Here is a 25,557-nt window from a genome sequence, read left to right as displayed (position 1 = left end):
ATTAGCATCATTAGTGGTGACTTATTATTTCACTAAACAAGTCACGGGGGGGCTTTCCAGAGATGGAGAGAAGTCGTTCTGTATTGTTCTAAGCCTCGTGATAATTATGCATAATTATAATAATTAAAATGACATTACACTGCATTTAGTTTAGCTTTGTTTTATTCCTTTTTTTAATACTCCCCCTGATGTAGTGAAATATAAATGTCTTTGTCACTGTGGTAATTACAAAACAACAGCGTTGCCAATAAGTTGCAGACTATACAAACACGTTTAAGTTCTAAAAGTCTATTAACATCAGTAATGATAAACGTGAAGTGTCCAGGCAGGTCCAATAATAATTTATTTCACCAAAGGTTACCATGGCTACGACGGTGTTTACCAGCAACTTCATTTATAGGATGCTGTTCCAAGTTGTCGTGATTATACTGCTCCTTTAATTCTGTTAATTGACATATTTTGTTACACTGGGCTACTCTGTACACAGTTTTGATATATATTTTCAAATTTAATTCAAATTATTACATATTTTTTATATATATATATCTAATAATAAAATATTATTTACCATATTTTCTGGACTATAAGGCGCACCTTCAATGAATGGCACATTTGAAAACTTTATCGTTATATAAGGTGCACCGGACTAAAAGGCGCACCATTAATGCATCATGTCAGATTTTTTTATCCAAAATACGGTAGTCATCTTTTAAATAATATTTTTTAATTTCATACATTACCTTTCAAATCAAGGTTCTTTGCTCCGTTGACATTCTGCGTGACCGACTTGGCGTCCACTTTGAGTGTGTGCGTATTGGAAGCATCTCGTGTGATCACCACATTGTGCCACTGGTTATCATTCAGCGGGTTGTCGCTGTTGCCCTTTAAGAGACTTGGGCCATTCCCAAGATCAAACACATAATGGATGAACCTGCAATACAAGTAGTGCGGGATTAATAACCCCTTCCCGAAACAAATCAATGGTAATGGCAAGCATTGTCCAATGGGAACATTTAGAGAGGTCAACTCATCGACTACGTCATTGTAACAATCCTCTGTGGACGATCTCCCACTCACCCTTTGACCAGTTCGACAGCAATAAAATCGCTCCCGTCGCCGCTGTTAAAGAGGATGAAGCCATCGGGAGAGGTGGTTTTGAATTGAAAGAAGAGATGCATTGTGGTATAAGCCTGCAGAGTGGGCAAGCCCAGGTAACTGCCCTTGGTCTTGAAAGTCACCGGGTCGGCAATGATGAAGCGCATGCCAAAACGGGCGTTGAGTTCGCAGAAGTCAATGTCGCCGTTCTTGCACATGTCGATGTACTGCATACCGTTGAATTTGAGACCCTGAGGGGGAATTATTCATTTAATCAGCAGAAAAAAATAGACGGTTTTTGTCAAACTCATTTGTGTCGCGGGCCGCATCATAGTTTCCTTCGGACAGCCATTATGACTGTCAACCTAAATAAATGTATGAACATCTCATATTATTTACAGTATAGGCTACACAACAAACTGATGAAGAACTAGTTTTGAAATCAGTGACTTGACAGAGAAGACATTTTGGAATTTTAGTATTGGCACAAAGTCGATGCACAATTTGTCTTCACGGGCCAAATATAATTAAGGCGGGCCAAATTTGGCCCACGAGCCAGAGTTTGTTTGATCAACAAGAATTGGACTTGATTACCTGGAGGTGTCCTATAAATGAAGACGGTGCAGAGGACACAAAGCGCCTCTCGGTAAGGATGCCCGTCTCCACATTGTTGAACTCAAGACGGGTATGATCGCCTATCATCAGGCCTAAAAGTCATGAGGAAAGGCGTAAGAGTCTAAAAATAGCTTTGCAGCCTAAGAACAGTGTACATAATAATAAAAAAAACAGAAACACAACCAAAAATTTCTAGACTAATTAAAAAAAAAAAATCAGAAAATACCTTCGGCCATGTCGTCATCCACAATGAGCTTGATGTTTTTACCCCGACGGGCAACTCGCACCGAGTGCCACTCGTTGTCGTTGAGCTTTTGTCCAGCATAAAGAGCCTCAGGACCCTTGCCTGAAGAGGACCGTTAGTTAGTTGGTTAGAGAGGTGTGCAACAAACAAAAAACAAATATCCTTCACATCAAACTACATTCAATTACTAATAATTCAAATTATTTTCCAGAGGAGTTATAAAACCGCAAAGGCCCGTTTTCTGTTACTCATGCAAAAACGCCCGGCTATGATAAATTGAGATAAATGATTTCTATCTTGTCTCCAGTTAGCTCATTACCACCACCGATATAGTTTAATTGCATCTCTCCATTCCCAAATGTTCACCCTTCTTTCAGTCAAATTACAAACGACAGATTATCATAACATGAATAGTTAATGAGGAAACCAGTCAGGGAGGCAAAGGGACATTCGAATCACTGAACGTTAGAGGGAGCGCTTGTATCACTACAAAAGTTGATTAACGCATCTTCATTTTGTTTTCTACAATAGAATTATAGTTACAGATGGGTTATTAATTTGGGGATTTAATTGTACGAAGCTAAAATTCAAAATACTGCATGCGTCTGAGATACAACAGACCTTGAACAGTGGATATAAAAAGTCTACACACCCCTGACCAATTATTGTGACCTATCTCTATATGATGCACTTTTTGCATCATTTCATAGACCATTGTCCTATTAAAAAAAAAATATTGGTAAAAACAAATGGAGGCTTCTTGTCTTAACTAACTGTGTGTTATTCACAGCAATTGTATCTTAAATACAGTGTTAAAAAAAAAAAACTGCAATTAGCACAATCTAATTGAAAAAACAAATGCAGTTATTATAGTGAGCATACAGGGAACTATTCAAAAGTTGTCTCCTGAATTAATTCCTAAAACGGGCCATTAAAAATATATGGAGAACATTAAGTCCGATTTGCATAACTTTGATCTCTGGCTATTACTTCTCCCCCCTCTTCTTATCTGTGAAATCCTCTTATCAGTCCCCCGCATGCATACATCTCAACCCTTTTGCAACTGGCACGCAGCCGCTTCTAATCAAACATTTATCGAAGGAAGGAAGGAAGGCTCCAGAAGAAGAATGTTGACTTACTGGTGTTACAGTTTATCCTGACACAGTCTAGATGGGGAGGGGAGAATAAGTGACAGATGAATTTGCATCCTTCAAAGTTACAGCTGCAGACATCCAAGTGCAAAATAAGGCCACCTTCTGGGGACGGTCACATGATGCCAGCGGCCATTTAAATTTGCTTAATAATATAGAATAAAATTGAGAATCCAATTCTGTACTGCATTTTTAATGATAACACAGAAAATATTATGTGTATGGTTTAATTTAGGCAACATCAAAATATAATGGTTACATTTTATTTTGGAAAACATCCGCCTGGAATTTAATGGCTATATCAATTTTACAACCAAGTCAATAGAGGCAAAATATTATCATGCTCAACTATGCAGTATAGTCAATTTTGCACTGATTGGTGTGATGCTATGACATGTCATGAGTATTGCACCTCGAGTTAGAGTGTGCATTTTGAAATTCATGTGACCGGACAAGTCATGTGCCGTCAACCGCAACAGAAAAGTGGGAGCAAACACCCTCGAGCCACGCAGCACCGACACCTTACAGAAGTTCCGTTGATGCCAATTCAGAAGGTACCATATTGGAGTCCAACTATATATTTGCTGCAATGGGAAGTTTACATTTAATTTGAGTGTTTGAATGAAGACCACACTGTGCTTTGGAAATATAAAAATGTGTAAAAAGTTATTAGCAGCTTGCTGTCACATGATTATCATCTAAAAAAAAATTGTGGAGCGTTCACATATAGTGTCACGATTCATGTAGGTGCGCCAGGTGCTGTGGCATCGAGCTGTTTGTCAGGCGGGCCGCAGGCTCGGGGCCTTTGAAGGGGTGAGTGCCATCTTTGGGCGAGGCATTGGAGATGTTAACTAAACCAAGAGAGTCACTCATGGAGGAATTTGCTATGAGAAGGATTCAAAAAAGAGGGAGAAAAAAAAAGACCCACATATCAAGAATGGAAGCACTAAAATGTTTCCTGGAATTGATTATTTCAAATGTTGCAAAGAAATATGAGATCATTCTGTCAAAATTTCAAATGAAAAATGACTGATGTGGTGCCATGATCAGCAGCAGACAAATTGAGTGTTAGATTGGTGAATGGAGCAATCTCCAAAGACAAGGCCAGAAAAAAATACAGCCAAGGCAAGTCAGAAAAACATGCAACTAAAAAAAATGGTTTAGTATGTGTTAGGTCTGATTTTACGTCTGCACCCAAATAAATAAATAAGGCAAGACGGAAGAAAATGCATGAACAAAAAAAATAATAGACTTCTCCCGCTGGAAGCCAGTCCAGGTTTTTTTTGTATACGATACCTAAGTTGACCGTCAGTTTGACCCTTCCGCTCTCCAACTCCAGTCGTAACGTGTCTGCTGACTCGCGAGATGTGGCTGCCATGAGCAGACCGAACGCCCTTTGGGACATGAAGCGAAGTGAAACATCCTCCGCTTCTGTGTGCACCACATTTGGGATCACCACCTTCATGTACATGCTCCCATCATAGGAAAGGATGGATGACTCTACAGAGAAAAAAAAAAAACATACACAAAGAGTCTTTGAGCATTGCTCAACTGTACAAATTCATACACATATTTTTGCAATGAGAATTGGAGCATCCATTTATTTGGAGACGCATAACATGCACGGTGGCAACAGTATTCATCAAAGTCTGGCAGTTCAAGCCACTTACTCCGTAGCGCTCTTTACATCTTTCCTCTAATCGAGTCATATTTTAGAAGGATTTTGTCATTGCCAAATGGAAGCAATTCGAAATGACAACAACATCATAAACACGATCTCTAAGATGCTGAAACACATCGGGAATGTTCCAAGACACTTGGACAGACTGTTCTGTTCACTTGAGTTTAAAAAGGAGGACAAAACTAGTGTTGGCAAGGGGAGACGGAGACAGAGCAGATTCTGGAAGTCTCTTGAGTAAAGACAGATTAAATTGGATATCCATAAAATACATATTTCAACACTGCAGCTCTTAAAGGGGGAAGAAATATAAAAAAAAAATACTTTACAATAATATATTGTGCCCCCACTAGTCTAACCGCGACATTCTGATTAATATTACGTTTGTGGGATATAAATTAAGCAGTAAAATTCTCTCTCTTCTTTTAATTCATCTCAGGGGGCGGCCATTTTACCATTTGCTATCGACTGAAAATGACATCACGGTCTCAGGTCACAACTAATCACGGCCCATTTTCAGAAAATTAGTGAGCATTAAGCATACACTGCAGACAGATTGGCGCACTTTCTGAATAAAACATCAGTGTGCAATGTGATTATTTTGCTGTTAATTTAGTCATTTTTACCCACTAAAATGTAAATACGCCTCTCCGGGATGCTGCGAGCAACCCAAAATGTTTGCATCCAGATATTTATGCTAAGAAACACATGCACAGTTTTCCCGGTGAAAGCTGCAATGCAAATGTCATTTTAAATGTCAATTGAGATGATGTGTGTTACCACACACACCACACAATAACAAGTCCAGCTGATGCAACCTTTCATTTTTTTTCCCCATTTGTTTTGGCAGTTAGTGTTTATGTCATTATATCCGTGTAAATTCTATGTTTATTTTCATTTCATGAAAACAACAATTCATTAATATCGTCCACTACAAAAATAACACTATTGTAAAACTGTATTTAGGTTACACTGCAAGCCAAAACAATTTACCGTATTTTCCGGACTATAAGGCACACCTAAAAACCTAACATTTTCTGAAAAGCCGTCAGTGCGCCTTATAGTCCGGTGCGCCTTATATATTGACCAAATTCCTAAATTTAAACTGGCCTGAAGCATTGTGTCATGAAATCAATCATAAGTGACCCGCTGAAGACTATGAATCATGAATCAAAAATGACTAGGGATCATTATTTTGTGATTATAAAGTAATTTGTTGCATCTGAAGTTGAAATAAAAAAGATAAAATGTAGAATGATTTGATTTGGATGAAAAATCTGACATGATGCATTAATGGTGCGCCTTATAGTGCGGTGCGCCTTATATAAGGGCAAAGTTTTAAAAACAGGCCATTCATTGAAGGTGCGCCTTATAGTCCGGGAATACGGTAGTAAAAAGTCAACAATGAACGAGATTAAAAATATTCTTCCTGGGCTTCACATACGCAGGAGATAAATTCACACGAATATAAAAATTCACAAGCTGCAGTGATGTGGCGTCAATATGAAACAGTAAGCGGTTTTGTGCAGCAGACATTGAATAGGCTTTACATGGGGATGAGCTAAATCCCCAGAGCTTTATCAACATGTGACAGATATAACCCGCATCGGCAAACAAGCCACAAAAGCACAATCTAAATATATATATATTTTCCTTTAGGACATAAATACGCACAGTTGCTGTATTTTAAGCCACAACATAGAAAGTGCTGGACTCAAAACCACACTGACATTGATCTTAACCACATAACCAGTGAAAGTCGTTCAATGTCATCTCACAAGGATTCCATAATGCCTCCATGAGATGGATTATTCAAAGACAAGCAGACGTTTGACCTAAAAGGTGTTGACTGTATGATTAATGGTAGTTTGTGATGATTAATGCTTGTAAAACCCCAGTTTGGTGTGTGGACACACACACATATAAAGGTCATAGACAAAAAAAGGCTGAGGGGGGAAAAGAAAATACCTAAATTAGTAAATCACCAGTTTGAGGAATATCCAGAGGGAGAAAAAGTTACTTTCTTGTGATTTTCCTTTCCAAACTATTTGTAGTTGGGTCATTCCACTCACTCACCTTCTTACAGATGGTGTGACTAAGCTCATTTAGATTGAGAAACATCTGCCGTGTCGTACATTGGTGATATCAATTTTGAATTCAGGTGTTTAAAAAAAAAAGTGGAGGCATTCAGAGTGTTGAGGTCAAGGATGTACTATTGCACAATGTGGCAATTCGGAATCAGATGGTTGCAGGTGGAGCCACCAACCATCTGGTTTGTGGCGTCTATACCTAATTTTGGGTACTTGGAGATTGCCATGAACGCAATTTATTTACTTTGCGGCGTAATATGGGATACTTCTGAAACAGACTGTGAAAGTCACAGTTGATTAGAATGAAAAAAAAAAGGACCCGCTTATGGAAGTATGGGATATTAATTATAATTCTTTATGTATAAATTTTTATGTATAAACATTACAATACAAAAAATAATGTCAGGATATAATAGTAATAATAAAAATAATTTATTATGGATTATAATATTTCAATATATATAAATATATGTATAGGAATTCATAAAGCCCACCGTTAGGGGGCAGCAGAGTATAAGGCCTGCAGCTGCTGTGAAGGTAAAAAATAGATTTGGAGACGGGCATGAAGACCAATGAAGCAAGTATGTTTGGAAAATACAATATGAAAAGGATTCTAAGACCAAAAAAAACCCACTACAAATAGCCGGTAAACAAAAAAAAAAGGTAATACATTAAATTACAACAGCAAGTGTATGACCACTGATGTTCACAGCTATTGTTGTTTCAATGTCAGCCTCTTTTTCCTCCTTTAGGAGTTTTCAAAAGGGCCGTAACAGTGATGTCACATACAAGTGACACTTCCTTCCTGCGCTTCCTCGAATTTGATTCGAATCCATGGGAAGTCCTCGTGCCAGTGGAACTTGTGCAGAGTTGTCAATTTTTCAGATGGCAGAAGTGTGCTCAGTGTGAGAGCGAGAGGAAAAAAAAAAAACCAGAGTTTAAAAGCCCGTATGCACTTGTGGGAGAAAAAGACGACAAGGCACATAAAGCATGGGAAGACTGAAGAGGCACATTCCCGTCCTTCATTCCACATTCTGAGTTAACAGCCACAATGGCAGTGTGGTGGTTTACATAACCTAGTGCGGCGCCTAAGCACACATTTAATTACAAATGGGGATTAGGGAGCAACAAGCATCATGTACCAAGTGGCGTAAAAACGGCAACTGAGTTGAGCGTTTTTTTCATGGGTAAACATTTGCAAACAAATCTTAGCAAGTGTCTTGGTTGTATTTCTGATATCCCTTGGTGATGATTTGTTCTTCCTCATCTGCACCCACACTGGTCTTGTGGATTTTTTTTGTGGTTTTTTTTCCACGTGCTCAATAAATGTAGCTAGCATGGCAAGAAGAATGTCAGCTCATCATCAGTCTATCAACTGGCGCTGAAGGCTGGAAAAGCATTTTGAGTGGCAGTCAACTCAAATGTCCTCTCAAGGAGAAAAGAAAGAATGTTCTTTAAATTCCTTATGGAAAATTTCTACAGATGTCATCCGTAGAGATAAAATTCAATCTACATACCCTTCAATCATATTGAAACATTTCAATGTAGATCCATTATTCCTGCAAATGATGGGGCGCTAACTGGTAAAAAAAGGACAAAATGATTTCAAGGTAGGCTTGAAGAAAAAAAAAAAAAGCGTTTACCAAGTCCTCTTGCAGCATTGTGCTAAAGGCTGAATTGCCCAATGCGCCTTGAAAAATGTGCGACACGCTTGATAATGTGGAAGATAAGAAAGTCATTATTCCACTCAATTCAACGATTATTCAGCAGTGGGAAGTTGATAAGCGTTAAAAGACAAATGGAACAAAGCTGAGAGTAGAGGGCAGAGAAGAAAGACTTGTTTTCAATGATAGAAATTAGAAGAAAAAAAAAAAAAAATTGCAGGCCTAGGAGTTTTCTAGAACCGGGACAATTGCGGCTTGTCCAAGTTTAAAGTAAACGAAAGATTAATTTAACATGCTTCCCCATACAAGTGCAAAATAACCAAACACAGAAATCTCTACTGCAAGGTTTAAATATATTTTGGAGCAGTAAACCTTCATAACCTAAAGAGCGAAGGGGAAAAAAAACTAGATGTTAAAAAAAAAAAAATGCTGCACTGTTTTTTTTGTATAACTTTTTTTTGTAAATCTAAACTTTCGGCTTTTCAAAATAAAACTACTCTTGATCTATAAATATCTCTTAAAACAACAGCGCCACTAGTAAAAAAAAAAAAAAAGTGAAGGTAATTGAGATGAATGACCGCTAAGCTGTTCACAGTTTCTGCCCCTCACCATTCATCTTTCTCCACAGCTTGTCATTGTTTTGTACAATAAAACCCACAATTCTCTCTCGGCCGCACCCACCTGTTTATGTTCTATCAAGTCTATGTATTGGGTGTTGTTGTCTGCTAGCGAAGGCAAACCTTGAAGTGTGATTGTCATTGTCTGCTGAGATAAACGTTTCTGCAAAACTGCTTATCACCATTTTTTTTTTGGGTAAGACTGTCGATGCTAGAGAAGCCCGACGATGGCAGTGAAACAAAGGTCAAGAAATTGTAGACAAGAGGAATAGAGGTGGGTAATCGTTTTCAGGGATTCTTCGAGATTTAAGTGAGAATCTCTGAACACTTAATTCTTCGCCAGAATCTAAAGACTTGGATATCAGGCTTAATCATGAATATAAAAAAGTGACTTCTGTCGTCTCACTCAGGTATGATGGTTTCCTTCAAATGTCAACAGCTGAGCTGAACAAAATGAAAACCCGATGAAAGCAAAATAGCTGTACAAGGGCATACTCGGATTGGCCCGTGGTTATAAACCTTGAAATGATGTTCTGCACCAAATTATCAAGCTGCTGACACGGGCTTCCTCCTGATCAGAAATGTGGCTTGAGATGGAGACACAATTTTCCTTAATTGGTTGTGCAATAAATATACACACCATGAAGAAAATATCAGGAGCATTTATAATAAAGTTTTGAATTTAGTATTGATCGATTGATTGACAACTGTAGGGGTGGCAAGTCATCCTGTAAAACCGCCAATGAATATATGCCCAATTGAGAAAAAAAAAACTTCTTAAATACTTAAGAGAATATACTTAGCATGAGCTCTCACCACAAAAATATCTCATAATCAATAGAAGATTACAACACTTAAATAACTTGTAAACAGCATCTACATAAGCAGAATTAAATTCCCTACACTGACACGGGCATCATGTTTTGAATGCGCATTTGTGTACAAGTCTACAGACAACTCTTGAGCTAGAACGTCGATAAAGTAACCTCGGTGTATTCACTTCTTCCTACAGCTACGTGTTCCCGCTACCCCTCAGACATCGGATCAGGTCATTAAAGATTGTTTACAGGCTTTAGAAAGTGGAGACGGTGGAAGCTTATTTGAAAATAGTGTTGCCTTTCTCACCTTTCAAGCACACCCTTCAAGGTGTGTAATTTCATTGCTAGGTTACAAGATTAAGTGGAGTAAACTGGCAGGCATCAATAGCTTTCACACTGGATTCCCGACGAAAAGAAAGAAGGGGGGAAAAACGGTTTTATGGCCAGTGTTTATTATTTCATTGCCTCTCCTAAATGAGCATGGCGCAAAATGCACAAATGGCATTTTTTTATGTATGTGTGTGACTTTACTGTAAGAGCTAATGTATTATTTTTATTTTTATCATCATCATTATTTTTGTTATTATTATTCCTATTATAAGTACTTTTGCAATTAGTTTTTTTTATTATTTATTATTTTTATTATTATCATTATCATTATCATTATATTATTGTTATTATTATTACTATAATCATTACTATAACTTTTTTTATTAGTTACTGTTATTATTATTATTATTATTATTATTATCCATCCATCCATTTTCTGAACCGCTTTGTCCCCACGGGGACAAATAAATTAAATATAATAATACTAATACTAATACTAATAATACTACTACTAATACTACTACGAATAATAATACCACTAATAATAATAACAATAACATTATTATTATTATTAACCTCTAGAATTACAGTTGTGATGCATGCTATGGATGATTGGTGGATTTATCCAACTACAATTGCCGGCACTCATCATGAGTGCAGGCGTACTCTCTCACTTCCTGTGGCACTACCTTGTGTGGTACACTCAATATGCAAAGTCCATTTCCTACAGTGAAAGGTGAAGAGGCAAAGGAAGGCTGCTGACTGATCTGCACTGAAGTCATTTCCAGCCATCAGCTCAGACCTGGAGCTTTCTGCGAGGCTCTCCACTGACAGTTGGGGAAACTTAGCCACTTACTGTATGTGGGAGGTCGGCATCTTGTCAGGCAAAAAATATAATATGCATTAGACACAATTCAATCTGTCTCCAGTGGTTTAGTGTGTCTGTGTGTGTTCCATTGCCATATTTTGTATTGAGAGTCTGGTTGTGTAACTGCTTGTTATACAAAGATGCAACAAAAAGACCTAGAGGGGAGCCTGTCGGTGGGACGGCTTGGTGCGAGGCTGGCACGCAGATAGACAAACGCACTTCATTACAGGCCAGTTTAACCGATTAAGTGAGCTACTTTATCAGTCGCACAACACGCAGAGGTCTGAAAGCTTGCGAACAAGTGGGCCTTCACGCAGTTTACAAATAGAAAGCTTAAACTGCAGATTGAATGACAGACCGGCTTGCTGAATCGAGACCGAGCGTCTGGAACGACAATCATCTTGGCCAAGCTAATGGATGACATCAAATATAGCTTTCCGTTAATGTCACCACTTACAAGTTCAATGTGAATATTCGTTTTTACTCGAGTTGTACTAATGAGGGGAATATCATTTGTTTAACCTTTTCATGTAATAACTAAAATGAGTTAAGCTTCTAGTATTCTTCGAAAGACAAGAGAAAGGGCAAACCTTGAAATAGGATAACGGCAAATTTTATTTTTTTGGGACTCTTACTACATGCTATGATATTAACCCCTGAAACCATAAAGGTGACAAGAATAGTTGCAATAAACATTTTCAATTCCACAAGAGCAACATTGCTCTGGAGGCAACCGCATTGAAGTGTATTATTGTGCCCCGAAACAATGAAGCTACAGTCATACAATGCTTTATTTTGAGCTAGCAGCTTCTTTTATGATTGCCAGAGAACCAAAAGAGTGTGAGAGAGAGATAAAGAGAGAACATGCAGAAAATATCTGGAGAAAAAAAATAAAAATGAAGTCTCATGGGAAAAATAGCAGGTATGACAGGTGCAGCAAAGATAATCTGCTGTCTGTTGAATAGAATCTAATTCGAAATAAAAATTCTAAAATACCCGCCATGATCTAAGCCACTGGTGTCAAACTCAAGGCACGGGGGCCAGATACGGCTCGCCACATCATTTTATGTGGCCCGCATAGACAAATTGTGCATCAAATTCGTGTCATTACTAGAATTGCTGATTGTCTTCACTTTTAATAATATATATATTTTTTTAAATATTAGACCAGTTTATACTCGTCGGATTTGAAAACGAGTTATTTGTCAGGTTTTTTTGTACTGTTTATAATATGAGGTGCTCATACATTTATTTGAGTTGACAGTCATAATGGCCCTCCGAATGACTACAATGCGGCCCGCGAAAAAAAAAAAACGAGTTTGACACCCCTGATCCAAACTTTGGAATCGGAACATGCCTCTATTTTTCTCTAACTAGCACCAAAACTCAATATGGTTCCAGCAGAGATAAAGTTCAGTCAACTTTTAGCCGCCGGAGAAAACGCTCTCATTGTACCAGAACGCCAACGGAGCGGTCTGCAAAATTCCCAAACAGGTATAACAAGGCTTCTAAAGGCAGAAAAATCAAGATGCGCCAGCTTTTATTAGCGTAGCGACCCCCCTCTTTGTATCGACCTGTTTTTGTAGTTTGTAGTCTTCCCACCAGCCCTACATAGAAGATAACAATCAGCAAATCAGGGAGATGTAATATTTATGTGTACATGGAAAAAAAAAATTGCTTTCAAAGGGTGATTCTATCATTTTGACATTTGCAGATTCTATTTACGTGTTTATTTAAAGTGCTTGTAGATAGACAACAATATTTGCAGGAGGAAAAAAAAAAAGACTGCATTTATTTATTGATATATATTTATATATAGTATTTATATATATATTTTTATATTATAATATTATATTATATTAATATATAATATTATATTATATAATTTATATTTTTTATATATTATATATTTCTTTTTTTTTTTCCAGCAGATCGTTTACCTCTCCCCTGTTACGGATTTGAAGGAAGCATCAAACTAAAGGTTTGACATTATTGTTGCTTCACTTTGTTCAGCCCTCACACACATTTTTTTGGGTTGTCACAGATAAAATACAGTAGCTGACACAAGCAGCCGAGGTGCGGTAATGCTACAGGGAGACTTGCCTCAGTTGCAGCGGTTCAGCAAAAAAAAAAGAAAAGAAAAAAAAAGATGTCTTTGTAATGAGCCACTGTGCTTTGTGCACATGTGAAGTGAATAATAAGTGACTACTGGGAAGATCTAAAGTCCATTGGACATTTTTTTTTTTTGCTTTAGAGCCCATAGCCAAAGTTCCAGCATCAAGGTGCCTTAGCCTTTTGAGAAGAACACAACAAAGTAGAATATCGTACGATTTCTGTGTGAGCTAGAATTTCCGGAGGGAGCAATCCCACGGGATAAATAAAGTTGAGTCTAAGTCTATTGTGGCAATTGTGTGCACTGTCAAACAACCACAAAGTAATAAGATATTTCGATGTTGGAAAAGAAGTGGTGGGACTCCATTTCCCATGATCTCAGGCTACTTCCAAATCATTTTCGGCAGCTTTCACTGGATGTTTTACTAGCCAGCCTTTTAACTTTCCTACCGGGCAAGTGTAAAACTTTACACCTCAATATCTCAGCATTCCTGGGACAAATGTGGCATTCAGGGAGCAGAGAATTGCCAAAATGACTTTGCCCTCCCCCCACTCATTTCATGTCGGTGAAATTTATAGATATTTACAAAGGAGCAAACTGCTAAAAAAAAATGGTGCCTGGTTTTGGAGGCAGCGTAAATTCTAGACTGCTGCTCGCTAGTGTGCAGACAGATTGATATTATCGACTGTAACAGTAATTGGAATTTAGGCTTAACACATTTAGCACAATCGCTAAGCCCCATCTTTTAATTTCTTCATAAAAGTTAGACAGCCACCACATATCTGCAAAATATACTTTTTTTTGCCAATGACAGTGCAGCTGGAATATCATTTTAGGATATAAATAGGATTCTAAACAAACACTAGAGAGGATCATTACTGCGGCTCAATGAACGAGTGAATAGATAATAAAACATGAATGCATCAAAGCCAGAGGTGTCAAACTCATTTTTGCCGCGGGCCACATTGTAGTCATAGTTTCCTTTGAAACGGCCATTATGACTATCAATGCCTTATATTTAGTATTGGCTGCACAACTAACTGATGAATAACTCGTTTTGAAATCACAGACAAGTAAAAAACTATTCAAATATTTAGATAAAAAATAATCTAATAAAGATCACTAGCAAATTCTCTATTTTTTAAAAGTGAAGACAATTTGTAATTTTAGTATTGACACATGAAGTCCATGCACAATTTGTCTTTGCGGGCTCATCATTCTATATGGTATATATATTCTATATATCTATATGGTGGACCGTATCTGGCCCCCGGGCCTTGAGTTTGACACCCATGATTTAAGCTATTACAACTAAGACTTTACAACAAAAAGAGTTCAGCTCTGACCAATTTGCAACCCAAAACTAAATCAAGCCACTTGGTAGAATCTCGGTATTTTTTTCCAATAAGCTGATACACATATATTCCAAAAAACAAAACAAAAACTTACCTCTTTCACAAGTGCTGTCCCAGAATCCTGTTTCGGTGCAATCACATATGAAGCGGTTCCATCCCTCCTTACACGCCCCGTTGTTCTTGCAAGGGTTGCTGTCGCACTGCTTCCCCATCAACTTACTACAAGACGACTTAATACCAGTCGCATTCTGAGACACAGCGATCTGTCGAATATCTTTACTTCGTCCATCAATAAAAAGATCCCGAATGCAGCCCACGTAGCCGTAGTTTAGCATTGCGGTCCAGAGCTCAGTTGGGAGTACCAAACCTGCACGGGTATCAGGAAGACCACCTAGATAAAGATCACCCTCCAGGTCTAAGATTTCATTTTCTCCACCGGCTGTGAAAGGTGTCCGCCGGCTGTTTACAGAGATGATACCTAGAGGAGGACAAATCCAAATGACAGATTTCAGTTCTCTAGCAACTTCATAAAGTTTATTCGCGGGCAAGTAACATTTTGCCCAAGTGTGATTTTGTGCACGTTTCTCACCACGTTTGCTATCCCTCTATCTATCTCATTTCTCCATTTTCCTGTGATCCCACTTTCTTCTCCACTATCTCACTAGGGGCACTGCTGGTGATTAATCAAAGCAGCTGACTCTGACACACGGCTAAATTGGCTCGGCTAACCTGATTTATATACCACGGGCTGCGGTGGCGACTAACACCCGAGCTCTCCGGAGTGTCCCCGTCTAATGCGGAGATTGTATTGGCTTTCAAGCTTAAGGCAACAGAATTTTCTAGCACCTTTTCTCTAATGCAATGTTTGTTGAATACTGTTTTTTTGGACCATGTATTGAAATCAGATGACTTGCATACTACTGAGGAGAAATACGATTTTTTATCATAATGAATCAGGAATATAAATATTTGTTTTTTACCTGAACGGCCGTCTCTTTGGATGTCAACATGATGCCAGCTTCCTTCATTTACTTTTGCCTGTGTCGCTTTCACTTTGATGGTACCAGAACCCATGTCCAGCACAAGGTAGAGAACCCCATCCAGAAGCTCGACAGCAAAGAAGTCCACTTTGTTGGTTTTCTGGGATTTGATATCACGTCGCTCTTGAGGTTTGCCGTGGGTGAAAAGTATTAAGCCGTTGGGTTCCGAGGTTCGGAAGTCGAAGGAGATGGACCCGACGCGTTTGGTGTTCCATTTTGGCAAGGCCAGGTAGGAATTGGGTGTCTCAAAGTTGATGGGGTCAAGGGTCGGGACGTTTTCACACTTAAAGACCACATCGCCCTGAAGTTTCATCTTTGGGTCCACAATTCGGGCCAGGCGGGACAGTTCCAGACGGATGTCATTGTTTTTGTACACCACCTAAAAAAAACAAATCGTCAGGCTTCAGTACAAGCAACATAAAGACAATCAAAATCTTGCTTTGAAGTCATTTGGATTTTTTCGCTGAATAAACTGGTGGATTGATCTTTTTGTGCTTTTGACACAATGTGTATTAAATATTATTTGAACACCAATCCTGCTCAAAATGAAAAAAAGAGATTGAATGCAAACACTTGGCTCTATTATATTGTATTGAACTGTCAGGCAAGTAAGACTGCTGGTATATGGACTGCTCGAGAAGACGAGCCCGCTGAGGATAGATTCAATATCAGCACTATTTGCCCACAATAAATTTGCCAACGTTTCTTTATAACAAGTCAATGTAACAAAATATCACTTTAAAAAAAAACACAAAAACAAACAGTAGATTGTCATCGGAATGCACTGAGGCGGAACATTATTGTCCCCTCTACTTTCTGTGGAGGAAGAGAGGCTTTTCCTGGTATATAGGGCAGTGTGTGTGTGTGTGTGTGTGTGTGTGTGTGTGTGTGTGTGTGTGTGTGTGTGTGTGTGTGTGTGTCGGGTCAGCAATAGCGCCACAACGTGCACAGCTGTCAGCAAACAAATATTACTGCTGCTGGATTACTGATAATCCTGAAAGATTTGACAGCAAATCAACACAGGTGACCCAAAGAAGTAGTAAAGAGAAACAGACAAAATGGAGAAAAAAGGTAGTGGATATAAATTTCTTTTTTTGGGGTAAAATAATTATTTTTCAAAATGTCTACCCCCCATTAAGATTGAACGATCCCCGCCCATCTTGAGCGCTGATGTTTTTTTTTTTTAAACCCTGACGCAAAATACCTAACCTTCCACTTTCGCCGAGTTTTAAGTCTACTCTTGGGCAAAAGAAGAAACTGAATAATACATGAAAAAGAAGAAAGCAGTGGGGGATGTTTTAATGCAACTCATTTGCAATGGGGAAAAAAAAAAAAGTATTGTGCTTCAATCAAGATGATTGAATTGCTATCATAAAGGAGGGTGTGACTACCGCTGCCACGCGTACCTTTATTATGGTCGGCCATGTTTTGCATTTGACCTATTACTGATCTTATGGAGCCCATTCATAATGCAGGGAAGTGTAATGACTCCATAAAGCCAAGATGCCCTATCTCTGCTCCAGGATGGCGTATTGATTGGGCCAGAGAAGGCAGCAAGAGGGGGTGGGGGGGTCTACACCCACACAAGAACACACTAGTCTATCCAAATTTAGAATCTCTCCCTAATCTACTTCATGTCCTCTCAGGCCCCAAACTGCAGCTGCTGACAGATGCTGATGTAGCACCAATTTTAATGAAGAAACAAGAGGATTCTACCCCTTTGAATTAATATGCACATCGAGAAAATACCACTTAAAAGGATCCATTTGTACAGCAAACATATAAGTCACATGCTGGGAATTGTGCCATTTCCTAGATTAGGTTAGGAAGAGTGCAACTCAAACACTGCTGTTAGTGGTTTAAAGATCTATGGTAGCCGTAGAATTTCCTTCTACTGATTTCAAATCAATATTTAGATTCCAAATTTGTAGTTAACTTCAAATCCCACGGGCCGGATTAAACCAGTTCACGGGGGTGATCAGGCCCACGGGCCGTATGTTTGACACCATTAGTTTCAAAATGTTTGTAAAAAAATATTCAGGCTATTATAAAGGTGCAGTGTCAATGAAGAGGTTTATTTTTGGAAATTAATTGATTAATAGCAAGAACATGAATATCTTAAAAAGAGTAACGACGTATAGAGTGAGGTCAAGTCAGACATTCACATCACCCTGTGTTTGGCCCTCCAGAAATTAAAAAAATAAAAATAAAAATAGAAGGACAGGGTTACATTTGCATTTGTATCTGAAGGGAAAATGTGCAAAATGTGATGACTAACCCAAACAAACGTGTTCCTTTCAAATATTCTTGCCCTCCTTTCTTCCTTCTTGCCCTTCCTGCTTAAATCAACTTCCCCGCATCAGACCTCAACTATATGTTTTTTATTCTACACGCCACTTGAATTTCAATCCCTTCCGTCCTCACATTCATTCTCTTCCTACTCTCAAGTCCTCTCCTTGATGCCTGATGACAGCGCATGCTCCTGCCACCCCCACAATCTGACACAAGTTGCCACTCCACGGCTCTGGAACCATCGACGGGTGCCCCGAGACACCCCAAGGATGGGTTGAATGGCGTGCGGGGGGAAAAAGCAAGGGCTTGCGCAAGGCTCTGACAGCATGCTGCTTGCAAACATCAGGCTGACTGCCCACTGGCCTTCCTTTCACATGGAGGATGGAGAGCAGTGGGCGGAGCCTGTGTGAGTATTGTGTATGGATGACATCCCCTGTAGCCTAAAGGGGCAGATGCATGCAGTGCTGTGTGAACACAGAGGGGGTTGTGAAAGCACCACACTATCTCTCGTTGGCAGATAGAGGTATTCACATACTGCAGCAAAACATGTCAACATCGATGTTTGCTTTGGCTGTTTCAAAGGGATGTAATTTATGTTCTGGCGTTGGCGAGATCAATAGACACACCCTCTGTGATCTAAACAGTGTACTAAATTGTTCACTCATTATCCAGAGAGATTGAAGAGAGATGAGGAGGAGGAGGAGGGGGGGGGGGAACTAATGTAAAGAGAATTAATCGTATTTTGTGTTCTAATCAATCTGAAGTCATTCGCAGCATCCAGGTTAGCAGATGGCTTCATGGTTGAAATGTAGGAGGGCCACAAAGTACTACCACTGTCAGGCCAAATGGTGAATCACCTCCATGATCCTGTCCAAGCGTGTCACGCTCTCAAGGGCCAAGGCATCGTTGGGTCACACTCACTCTCAAAATGTTGTGGCTACATATACACACGCAACATGAAGAAATGGTTCATTTTAGAAATGGACATCTGCCCTTGTTGACGTATTCGAAATTAACATACCATCACAACACGCTATTCGCCGTTTTTGGTTTTGTTTATGTCTGACAAACAATCATGGTAATTTTTGCAGGTTTCTTGCTTCAGTGTCAAATTTAGCCCTAAACACGCAGGTATATTTGGAAGCGTTCACACATTTGTGTCAAAGGCAAACAGACTTGAGTGGAGAACAGCACCTAAAGCCGCTCGGTGGAAACACAAAACAAAACGATCCAGACAAGGTGACTTTCTCATCTTATTGCTGTAATATGCGTCTGTGATAGCGAAGCCACAGATAATGATGTAATAGAAGTCGAGGACAAACTGACTACAATAAAAAGATGATTAAACGTTTTCCTGGCTCATATGACATCCTATAATCTGCGTTAGGCTAATGTGTCTGCTATAATTTAGCTGTTGACAAGATTTAAATATGCCTTTGTAAAACCACATACTGCTATGTCCCAAAACACAACAAATGTGAGAGATCTTCATCAGCAGCAACTTCATTTATTTCATATCGTTTATCCGTTGGGAGACGCTCTCGCCGCACACTCAAGCTGATGCAGCAAATTACATGTGACACCAGCAATTTTTATATATTGTCTCACAGCAAGTATGATGAATTATTTTTAAGTACGAAACTAGGGAACGTTTCATATTCCCTGAGCTAACTCAGCACATTTTATTAGACAATGTAATTGTATTTATTTTTGGGGGGCTTTCACACAATATTGATTACATTTATAATATCTACTGAAGGTCAGAATTAGTCACGGCTTGGTTTTGTTTGTTCTCCTACCTCTTTGAGGCAGCCCATGAAATTATTGCTAACTGGAGATCCAGGAAGGTCGGCAGTACTGGGGCTCCCACCCACATAGAAGAAATCATCAGAACCCAGCATGGTGTAGTCTTCTTGGGTGTAGCCAGTAGTGGTGAGGATCCCATCGACGGATATTGTCACCTGTTGAGGGGGGGAGGGGTAGCACATAGCCGATGCGGAAGCATTACAATCTGGAATCGGACCTCGTGCCGCATTTTTAAAAACACATCTCCTTCCTTGGTCTGCATTTGGACTTTTTGCCTTTCATTTTTCGTAGAATCCCCGTTACCCGATCGTTTTTTTTTTTTTTTGGACCAGACGGCGTTTTGATTTGGGTAATGGATTTTTAGTCATAGGAATTCACAGGACAGGTAAAGAAAATATGGCAGAGGCATATTTTCTTTATCTTTGATGGGGGTAAGAAAATGAATCGTAGGTTTGGTTTTGATACTTTAGGTTGGGGAGGGAGGGTTAGTACAATGTTCAAACCAAGGACAAATTGAGAACACTTGTCTTGGGTTTAGGGATTCGTCTCGTAATTGCAGACACACGTATAAGGTTAACACACACAAATATTCTCCCGCACACTCCTCTCACTTGCAGACGCCACACACATGCAAAACAAAGGGGATCTTTTTCACACCACGTCAATTTGCAAAACAAGGCCACCACTGTTTAAAAAAAAAAAAAATTCGACATATTTAATTGGACATGTAAGGGAGTAATTGAATGGTAACCACACACATCTTGAGCAGACCACACGAGGTGCCGACTCTCATGCACATTCAAGACCAAGGCCCATATTCAAAATCTTTTGTCAGAATTGCAGTTGCTGATCTCGGATCAGGTTTAGCTCAAATGCCATGGCCGGACCAAAGATCTTAGATCAGTATGCATATTCTTCAAAATGTTGTGTCTATGGACCCAGGGGTAAGGCGTTAAGGGTTAGAAAAGACGTAAACGTTCACCACCAACATGCTACAAAAACACACAAGGGGAGGGGCAAAATGGGTGAAAGTGATTGAATGAAAGATGAGTGACTGAATTATTGTGTTAGTGGTTAATTGGGGTTGCATGGATTATGATGTGGAATGACGTCTGGGCATGCCATGCGCCATAGTGAGTTGGAAACAACTGTCAGAGCTCCCGCAATAAAACTTCAGCGTTTCCAGTTTGAAGTAGTTTTCTGGTTTTAGGGCTCGGTGTTGAGGTCACCCTCTTTGCTGGGATTGTGGAAAGCATCTGTCAGTTCTGGACGACAGTCCTCACAAAAAATGGGGACTTTTGTGTGAACAAATAAAAGAAAAAAATAAATTGCCCCGGCAAAAGGCAAAATAGTCAATTTTGTATTTGTTGGAAATCTGCAGAAATGTAAAAAAAAAAAAAAGTTTAAAAACAAAAAGAGAAAATAAATAAAAGCTAAAGTGAAAAAAACAGGATGGGGGAATTGTGAGGTAAATAAGAAGGTTGTTGGCAGGTCAGGGAGGAAATTGAGAAGTGAAGAAAGAATTGCCTGGTAATACAAACCCATCTCCTCATTTTTTGATAAGAGTGTCTAGGATGGAACTCAAAAAATAAAGAACGAATAAAAGAAGAGAGGGGGAGGGAACACACGGCAAACCCAAAAAAAAGACAATAAGAATGATATCTACCAGACAATGTAGTTTGTTTACCATAGCGTGTCCAATGCCTGATTGCTTTCCAGAAAAAAGGGGAAGAAAGGAAATCAAAAGAATAGTGAACAAAAAAGGTTGTTAATAAGGATGGACAGAAATCAAATAAAACTAATGATGAAGAATTAGGATGATAGTTAGTACATTAGTTAGATATTGGTTAGTAAAACATGAATTGTATCATGGATGAGTTAGTGCCGCGGTGAATAAACACTACATGATTTGTAAGAGGTAACAAAGGGTCAGCTTGTTGTCCTAATCACATTTCCTAAAAATCACTGCCAGAAAGCACAGGCAACAGCAGGGTGAAAAAAAAATCTTGGATTTGATGAGAACTTTTTGCAGGATAGCAGAAATCCATACAGAACCTGTAGTGTTTTTTTTTTTTCACACCCTGGATTTAACAGCGGCTTTCAAAGTGGGAAAGAAAATGATTGTGAAAAGCAAGGGCAGAATCGAAAAAGGAGCAGAGCAGACTACACTGTGAGCAATTACATCTTCATCTACACGACTAACCCGTGGCGCTACGGTTTGCTGCAGAAGTCAGGACATCAGCACTTAAGGAACGTGTACTGTTTGGAAGGCTATCTTCGCCTTGCAGACACAACTATTGACAAACCCCCAGCTGCCATAGCTAACACGAACTCAACACTTGTATGCCCTCTGTAAGCCCTTTTCGGCAGCATTGATTCATGCAACAGTGAAACCATAAAATGAATCCTACAGCAGTTCATTATTTAGTTTTTTTATTTTTACTCTGATATTTTTTATAAATTTTTATTTATTCTTTTTTTTAAATTCATATTTAGTTATTTTTTACTTTTTTCTTATATTTTCTCATTTTTATTTTTACTCTGATAAAAGGTCCAGGCTAAGTATTTCAACATTATGCAATAAAAGCTTAGTAAATCAAACCCTTTAGTGCCATCAGAATTATTAATTCTGGAGTCAGAATGGTAAGAAAATTGGGGCATTCAAATGGTAATGTCCGATTGGACAGTACTGCTCCGCCCTAATGCGAACAAACCACAAAGTGCATCTATGCTAAACGATCCTGTGATAAAATCTACTTATGCACTATGACAAAGAGAAAAAAAGCATCATAATATAACAGAGCATTAATGGACTTCTCAAAAGGCAAATATTTCCTTTTATCCATATTCCATCTAAACAAAATGCGGTTGAAAGCAAGGAGATCTTAACTACGTAATTGATCAGACGTGAATCATTAGCAAACATTACAAGAGACAATATTTGCATTAACAACTGGACTAAACTAAGAGACCTTGCTATAAAACTGCTTTGCTTTAAACGATTCAAACAGAAGTCAAATAATGAATTAAAAGAAGGTCATGTAAAGAAATTTGATGGCATTTCTCACTGAACTGTGGCAATGCAATGACAACTGATAAGAACATGGTGACATTTTTAAAACCAGCTCTGTCACTCAGCTAATCTCAAAACCCCCAAGCAGCCACCCCCTCCCTCTCCCAAAATAATTCAACCTGTTGCCATACTCCATCCATCACCACTCCCCCCCGACCCCGATTACCTGTCTCAGGTTGCGTGTGACTTTGATATCGTGCCAGGCGTTGTCATTGAATTTTCCATTGACGGGCTCCACGATGGCCTCAAAGGCCCCGGAACCCAGATTGATGACGAGGGAAACGGCGCCATCTTTAAGTGCCAGATTGACATAGTCTGCTGATTTCCCCGTGTGGAGCAAAAGGCCGTTGCGCTGCCACGTCTTGAAGGACAACGTGATCTCATCGCTGCTGCTCTGGATTGGGTTCTGCGACAGGTCGTAACAGAAGTACTCAGAGCCCCGGAAGGTAGCCACGTTTTCTTCCCTCGCTGAAAATGACAAGAACAAATACTGGATGTTATATTTTTTTGATGGAAGGCATTGGTGTCAAACTCGAGGCCCAAGGGGCCAGGTACGGCCCGTCACATTTTTTTCACAGAGTCCAACAACCCTCATGTTCTCGTTCATCAAAATTGGGAGGAAAGGTGTCTGATAAAAATATTTTCAATTCATATTCACAAACCATGAATAAAAGTGAATAATGACCGCTAAATCCAAACCATCTCACAAACATAAGCATTCGTGTTCCCTTCTGACTAAATGATGAAATAGCCTCATTAAAAAGGAGAACTGCTTTGCCATGTCGAAAAGGTCGAATCAAACAAACAGCATAATTACACTTTTGATAATTCCGCTGTTCGCTTGCGATCATAAAAGCGCTGTTTGCACAATTGAGGATTTAGATGTCACATATACACAGACTACTTGTGATGGCAAACCATTGCCATCTAATGGTGCACATGAATCCCGAAACAAGCTTAATTTGACAGTTTTACACCACTTCCATGTTTCAAAGTGACTTCTTGAGACCATTTTTTATTCAGATTACCACCGTGCAGAAAGTCAGGATAGGAAATGAAATAAGGGAGCTTTTGAAAGGCCAAACCAAAGTTCTGTTTCGTATATTTTCAAATGGGAACCCTGACCTAGTTATTTATAACAATGGGAGTTTAGAAAGGGATCATGTCCATGTTACTAGTTGCATCCTTACAGAAAAAGCGGTAGGATAAAGAATATCCATCATTACCTAGAAACAGGACAATCCAATGAAGTGCAACATTTCCTGAATGTTCTATTCTCTATTGTGTACACTCACAGAGAAGTCACAAAGGCCAGGATATAAAAGGAAGGGGGGAAAAAAAAGATAGATCACAAGAAGAGCGCAAGCACAACAGAAGACTGCTGTTTGGTTTGGAACAGACTACAAGCAAACATGGATGAACATTGTTGTGAAGCTGAGAAAATCTCACACTAAGAATTTGGAAAGAAAATACGGTCCCCGAAAGAAAGTTGACCAAGGTTACGGGATGACGAGGTGTTGATTCCGGTCACTATAAATCATTCTCTTGGCATCTCCAATGCCTTTCAGTGTAGCGAGGAAATATGAGAGGCAACAAAAGGCCTGATGAAAATTCTCTTCGCTTTGCCAAGGGAATAAATAAAAGCCATTATTGCAACATTGGATACACAACACAGTGGGATTCGAAGAGAAAGAATAAAACCTTTATCTTTACTAATTACCACCATCTAATTGAATGAATCACAGGCACCCACTTAATCATATACCGCACTGCACAAACTCAATATATCAAATGTGGCTGTTTGAAAAAAAAGATTCTTTTCCTTTCAGTTGTGATTATAAATCAAATAAATTCATTTTTGCAGCAAATCCACTACTGTGTATTAAAACGTGTCTTTCAAGTTAATTAAAGTAAATGTTAAGGAACACAACAAGTCAAGAATCATCCAGAAATGGAGACGTTTTTGCTGTAATAGTTTTACCAACTTTTTACCTCATTACTTCATTTGAATCCATAATATCTATGATTCTCCATAGCTTCATTATGATACCATTTCAAAGTTGCCATTAATGAATATGGGTGCTATGAATAATACATGGCAAGTGGCTATAATAAAATATGTGTGTACCTCAGCAATATTAAACTAAGTTGTAAGTGTATACGGATCCATAAAAAGCGAAGGCCTGTTGAGACATGTTCTGCTCAAATCTGTGGCTTTTAGATTGATCATATAAGGGGGTCATTTTCCCTTATTTTCGCCACAGACATCAATATTCCATTTGCGAACAGTATAGCGCGATCACTTGGGGTTGGGTTTCGATTTCAAAATCCAGTGGAAGCAATTAGCTTCGTCATTATCATCTCTCGCTCTCTTCCGCCCTTAAAGTGACTCCATTGCTGTTCAGCGTGACTTCACTGACAGTGAGGTCAATGCAGAAGGTTCTGGTACAACATCTAAGATTATCACAGAATACAAAAACTGCACCTCTTGTCTTTGTTTGGGTCACGATTAAGGTGCAACCGGACAAACAACCACTATAGCCACTCTGCTGGGCATTAGTAATCTAATCCGGGAAATGCGTGTTAAATAAATAAATAAAAAAATAATAAAAAAATAAAAAAATAAATAAATAAATAAATAGATAGATAAATAAATAAATAAATTCTCCTGTCACGTTATGTATAATTAGTCAAGCGTAGTCAAAATT

General features: G+C 38.9%; 1 protein-coding gene across 5 annotated transcripts in view; it reads right to left on the bottom strand.

Moving 5' to 3' along the window:
- The window catches only part of nrxn3b (neurexin 3b), a 135,960-nt gene that overhangs the window by 81,405 nt on the left and 28,998 nt on the right, over positions 1-25,557 (bottom strand). For all 5 annotated transcript variants that reach the window (XM_085938242.1, XM_085938244.1, XM_085938243.1 and 2 more), the window contains exons 4-13: positions 23,016-23,317; positions 19,770-19,931; positions 15,619-16,057; positions 14,733-15,116; positions 4,402-4,605; positions 3,094-3,120; positions 1,937-2,056; positions 1,690-1,802; positions 1,078-1,346; positions 741-931 (exon numbers count right to left, since the gene is read on the bottom strand). In XM_085938242.1, the coding sequence (XP_085794368.1) occupies positions 741-931; positions 1,078-1,346; positions 1,690-1,802; positions 1,937-2,056; positions 3,094-3,120; positions 4,402-4,605; positions 14,733-15,116; positions 15,619-16,057; positions 19,770-19,931; positions 23,016-23,317 (2,211 nt within the window). The remainder of the gene's footprint in view (positions 1-740; positions 932-1,077; positions 1,347-1,689; positions 1,803-1,936; positions 2,057-3,093; positions 3,121-4,401; positions 4,606-14,732; positions 15,117-15,618; positions 16,058-19,769; positions 19,932-23,015; positions 23,318-25,557) is intronic.

The sequence above is a fragment of the Syngnathus leptorhynchus genome, chromosome 18 (assembly GCF_054491065.1).
Source record: "Syngnathus leptorhynchus isolate UIUO chromosome 18, UIUO_Slep, whole genome shotgun sequence".
Lineage (NCBI taxonomy): Eukaryota > Metazoa > Chordata > Actinopteri > Syngnathiformes > Syngnathidae > Syngnathus > Syngnathus leptorhynchus.
The sequence above is the reverse complement of the archived record's forward strand: the minus strand, read 5'-3'. Positions and strand labels throughout refer to the sequence as shown.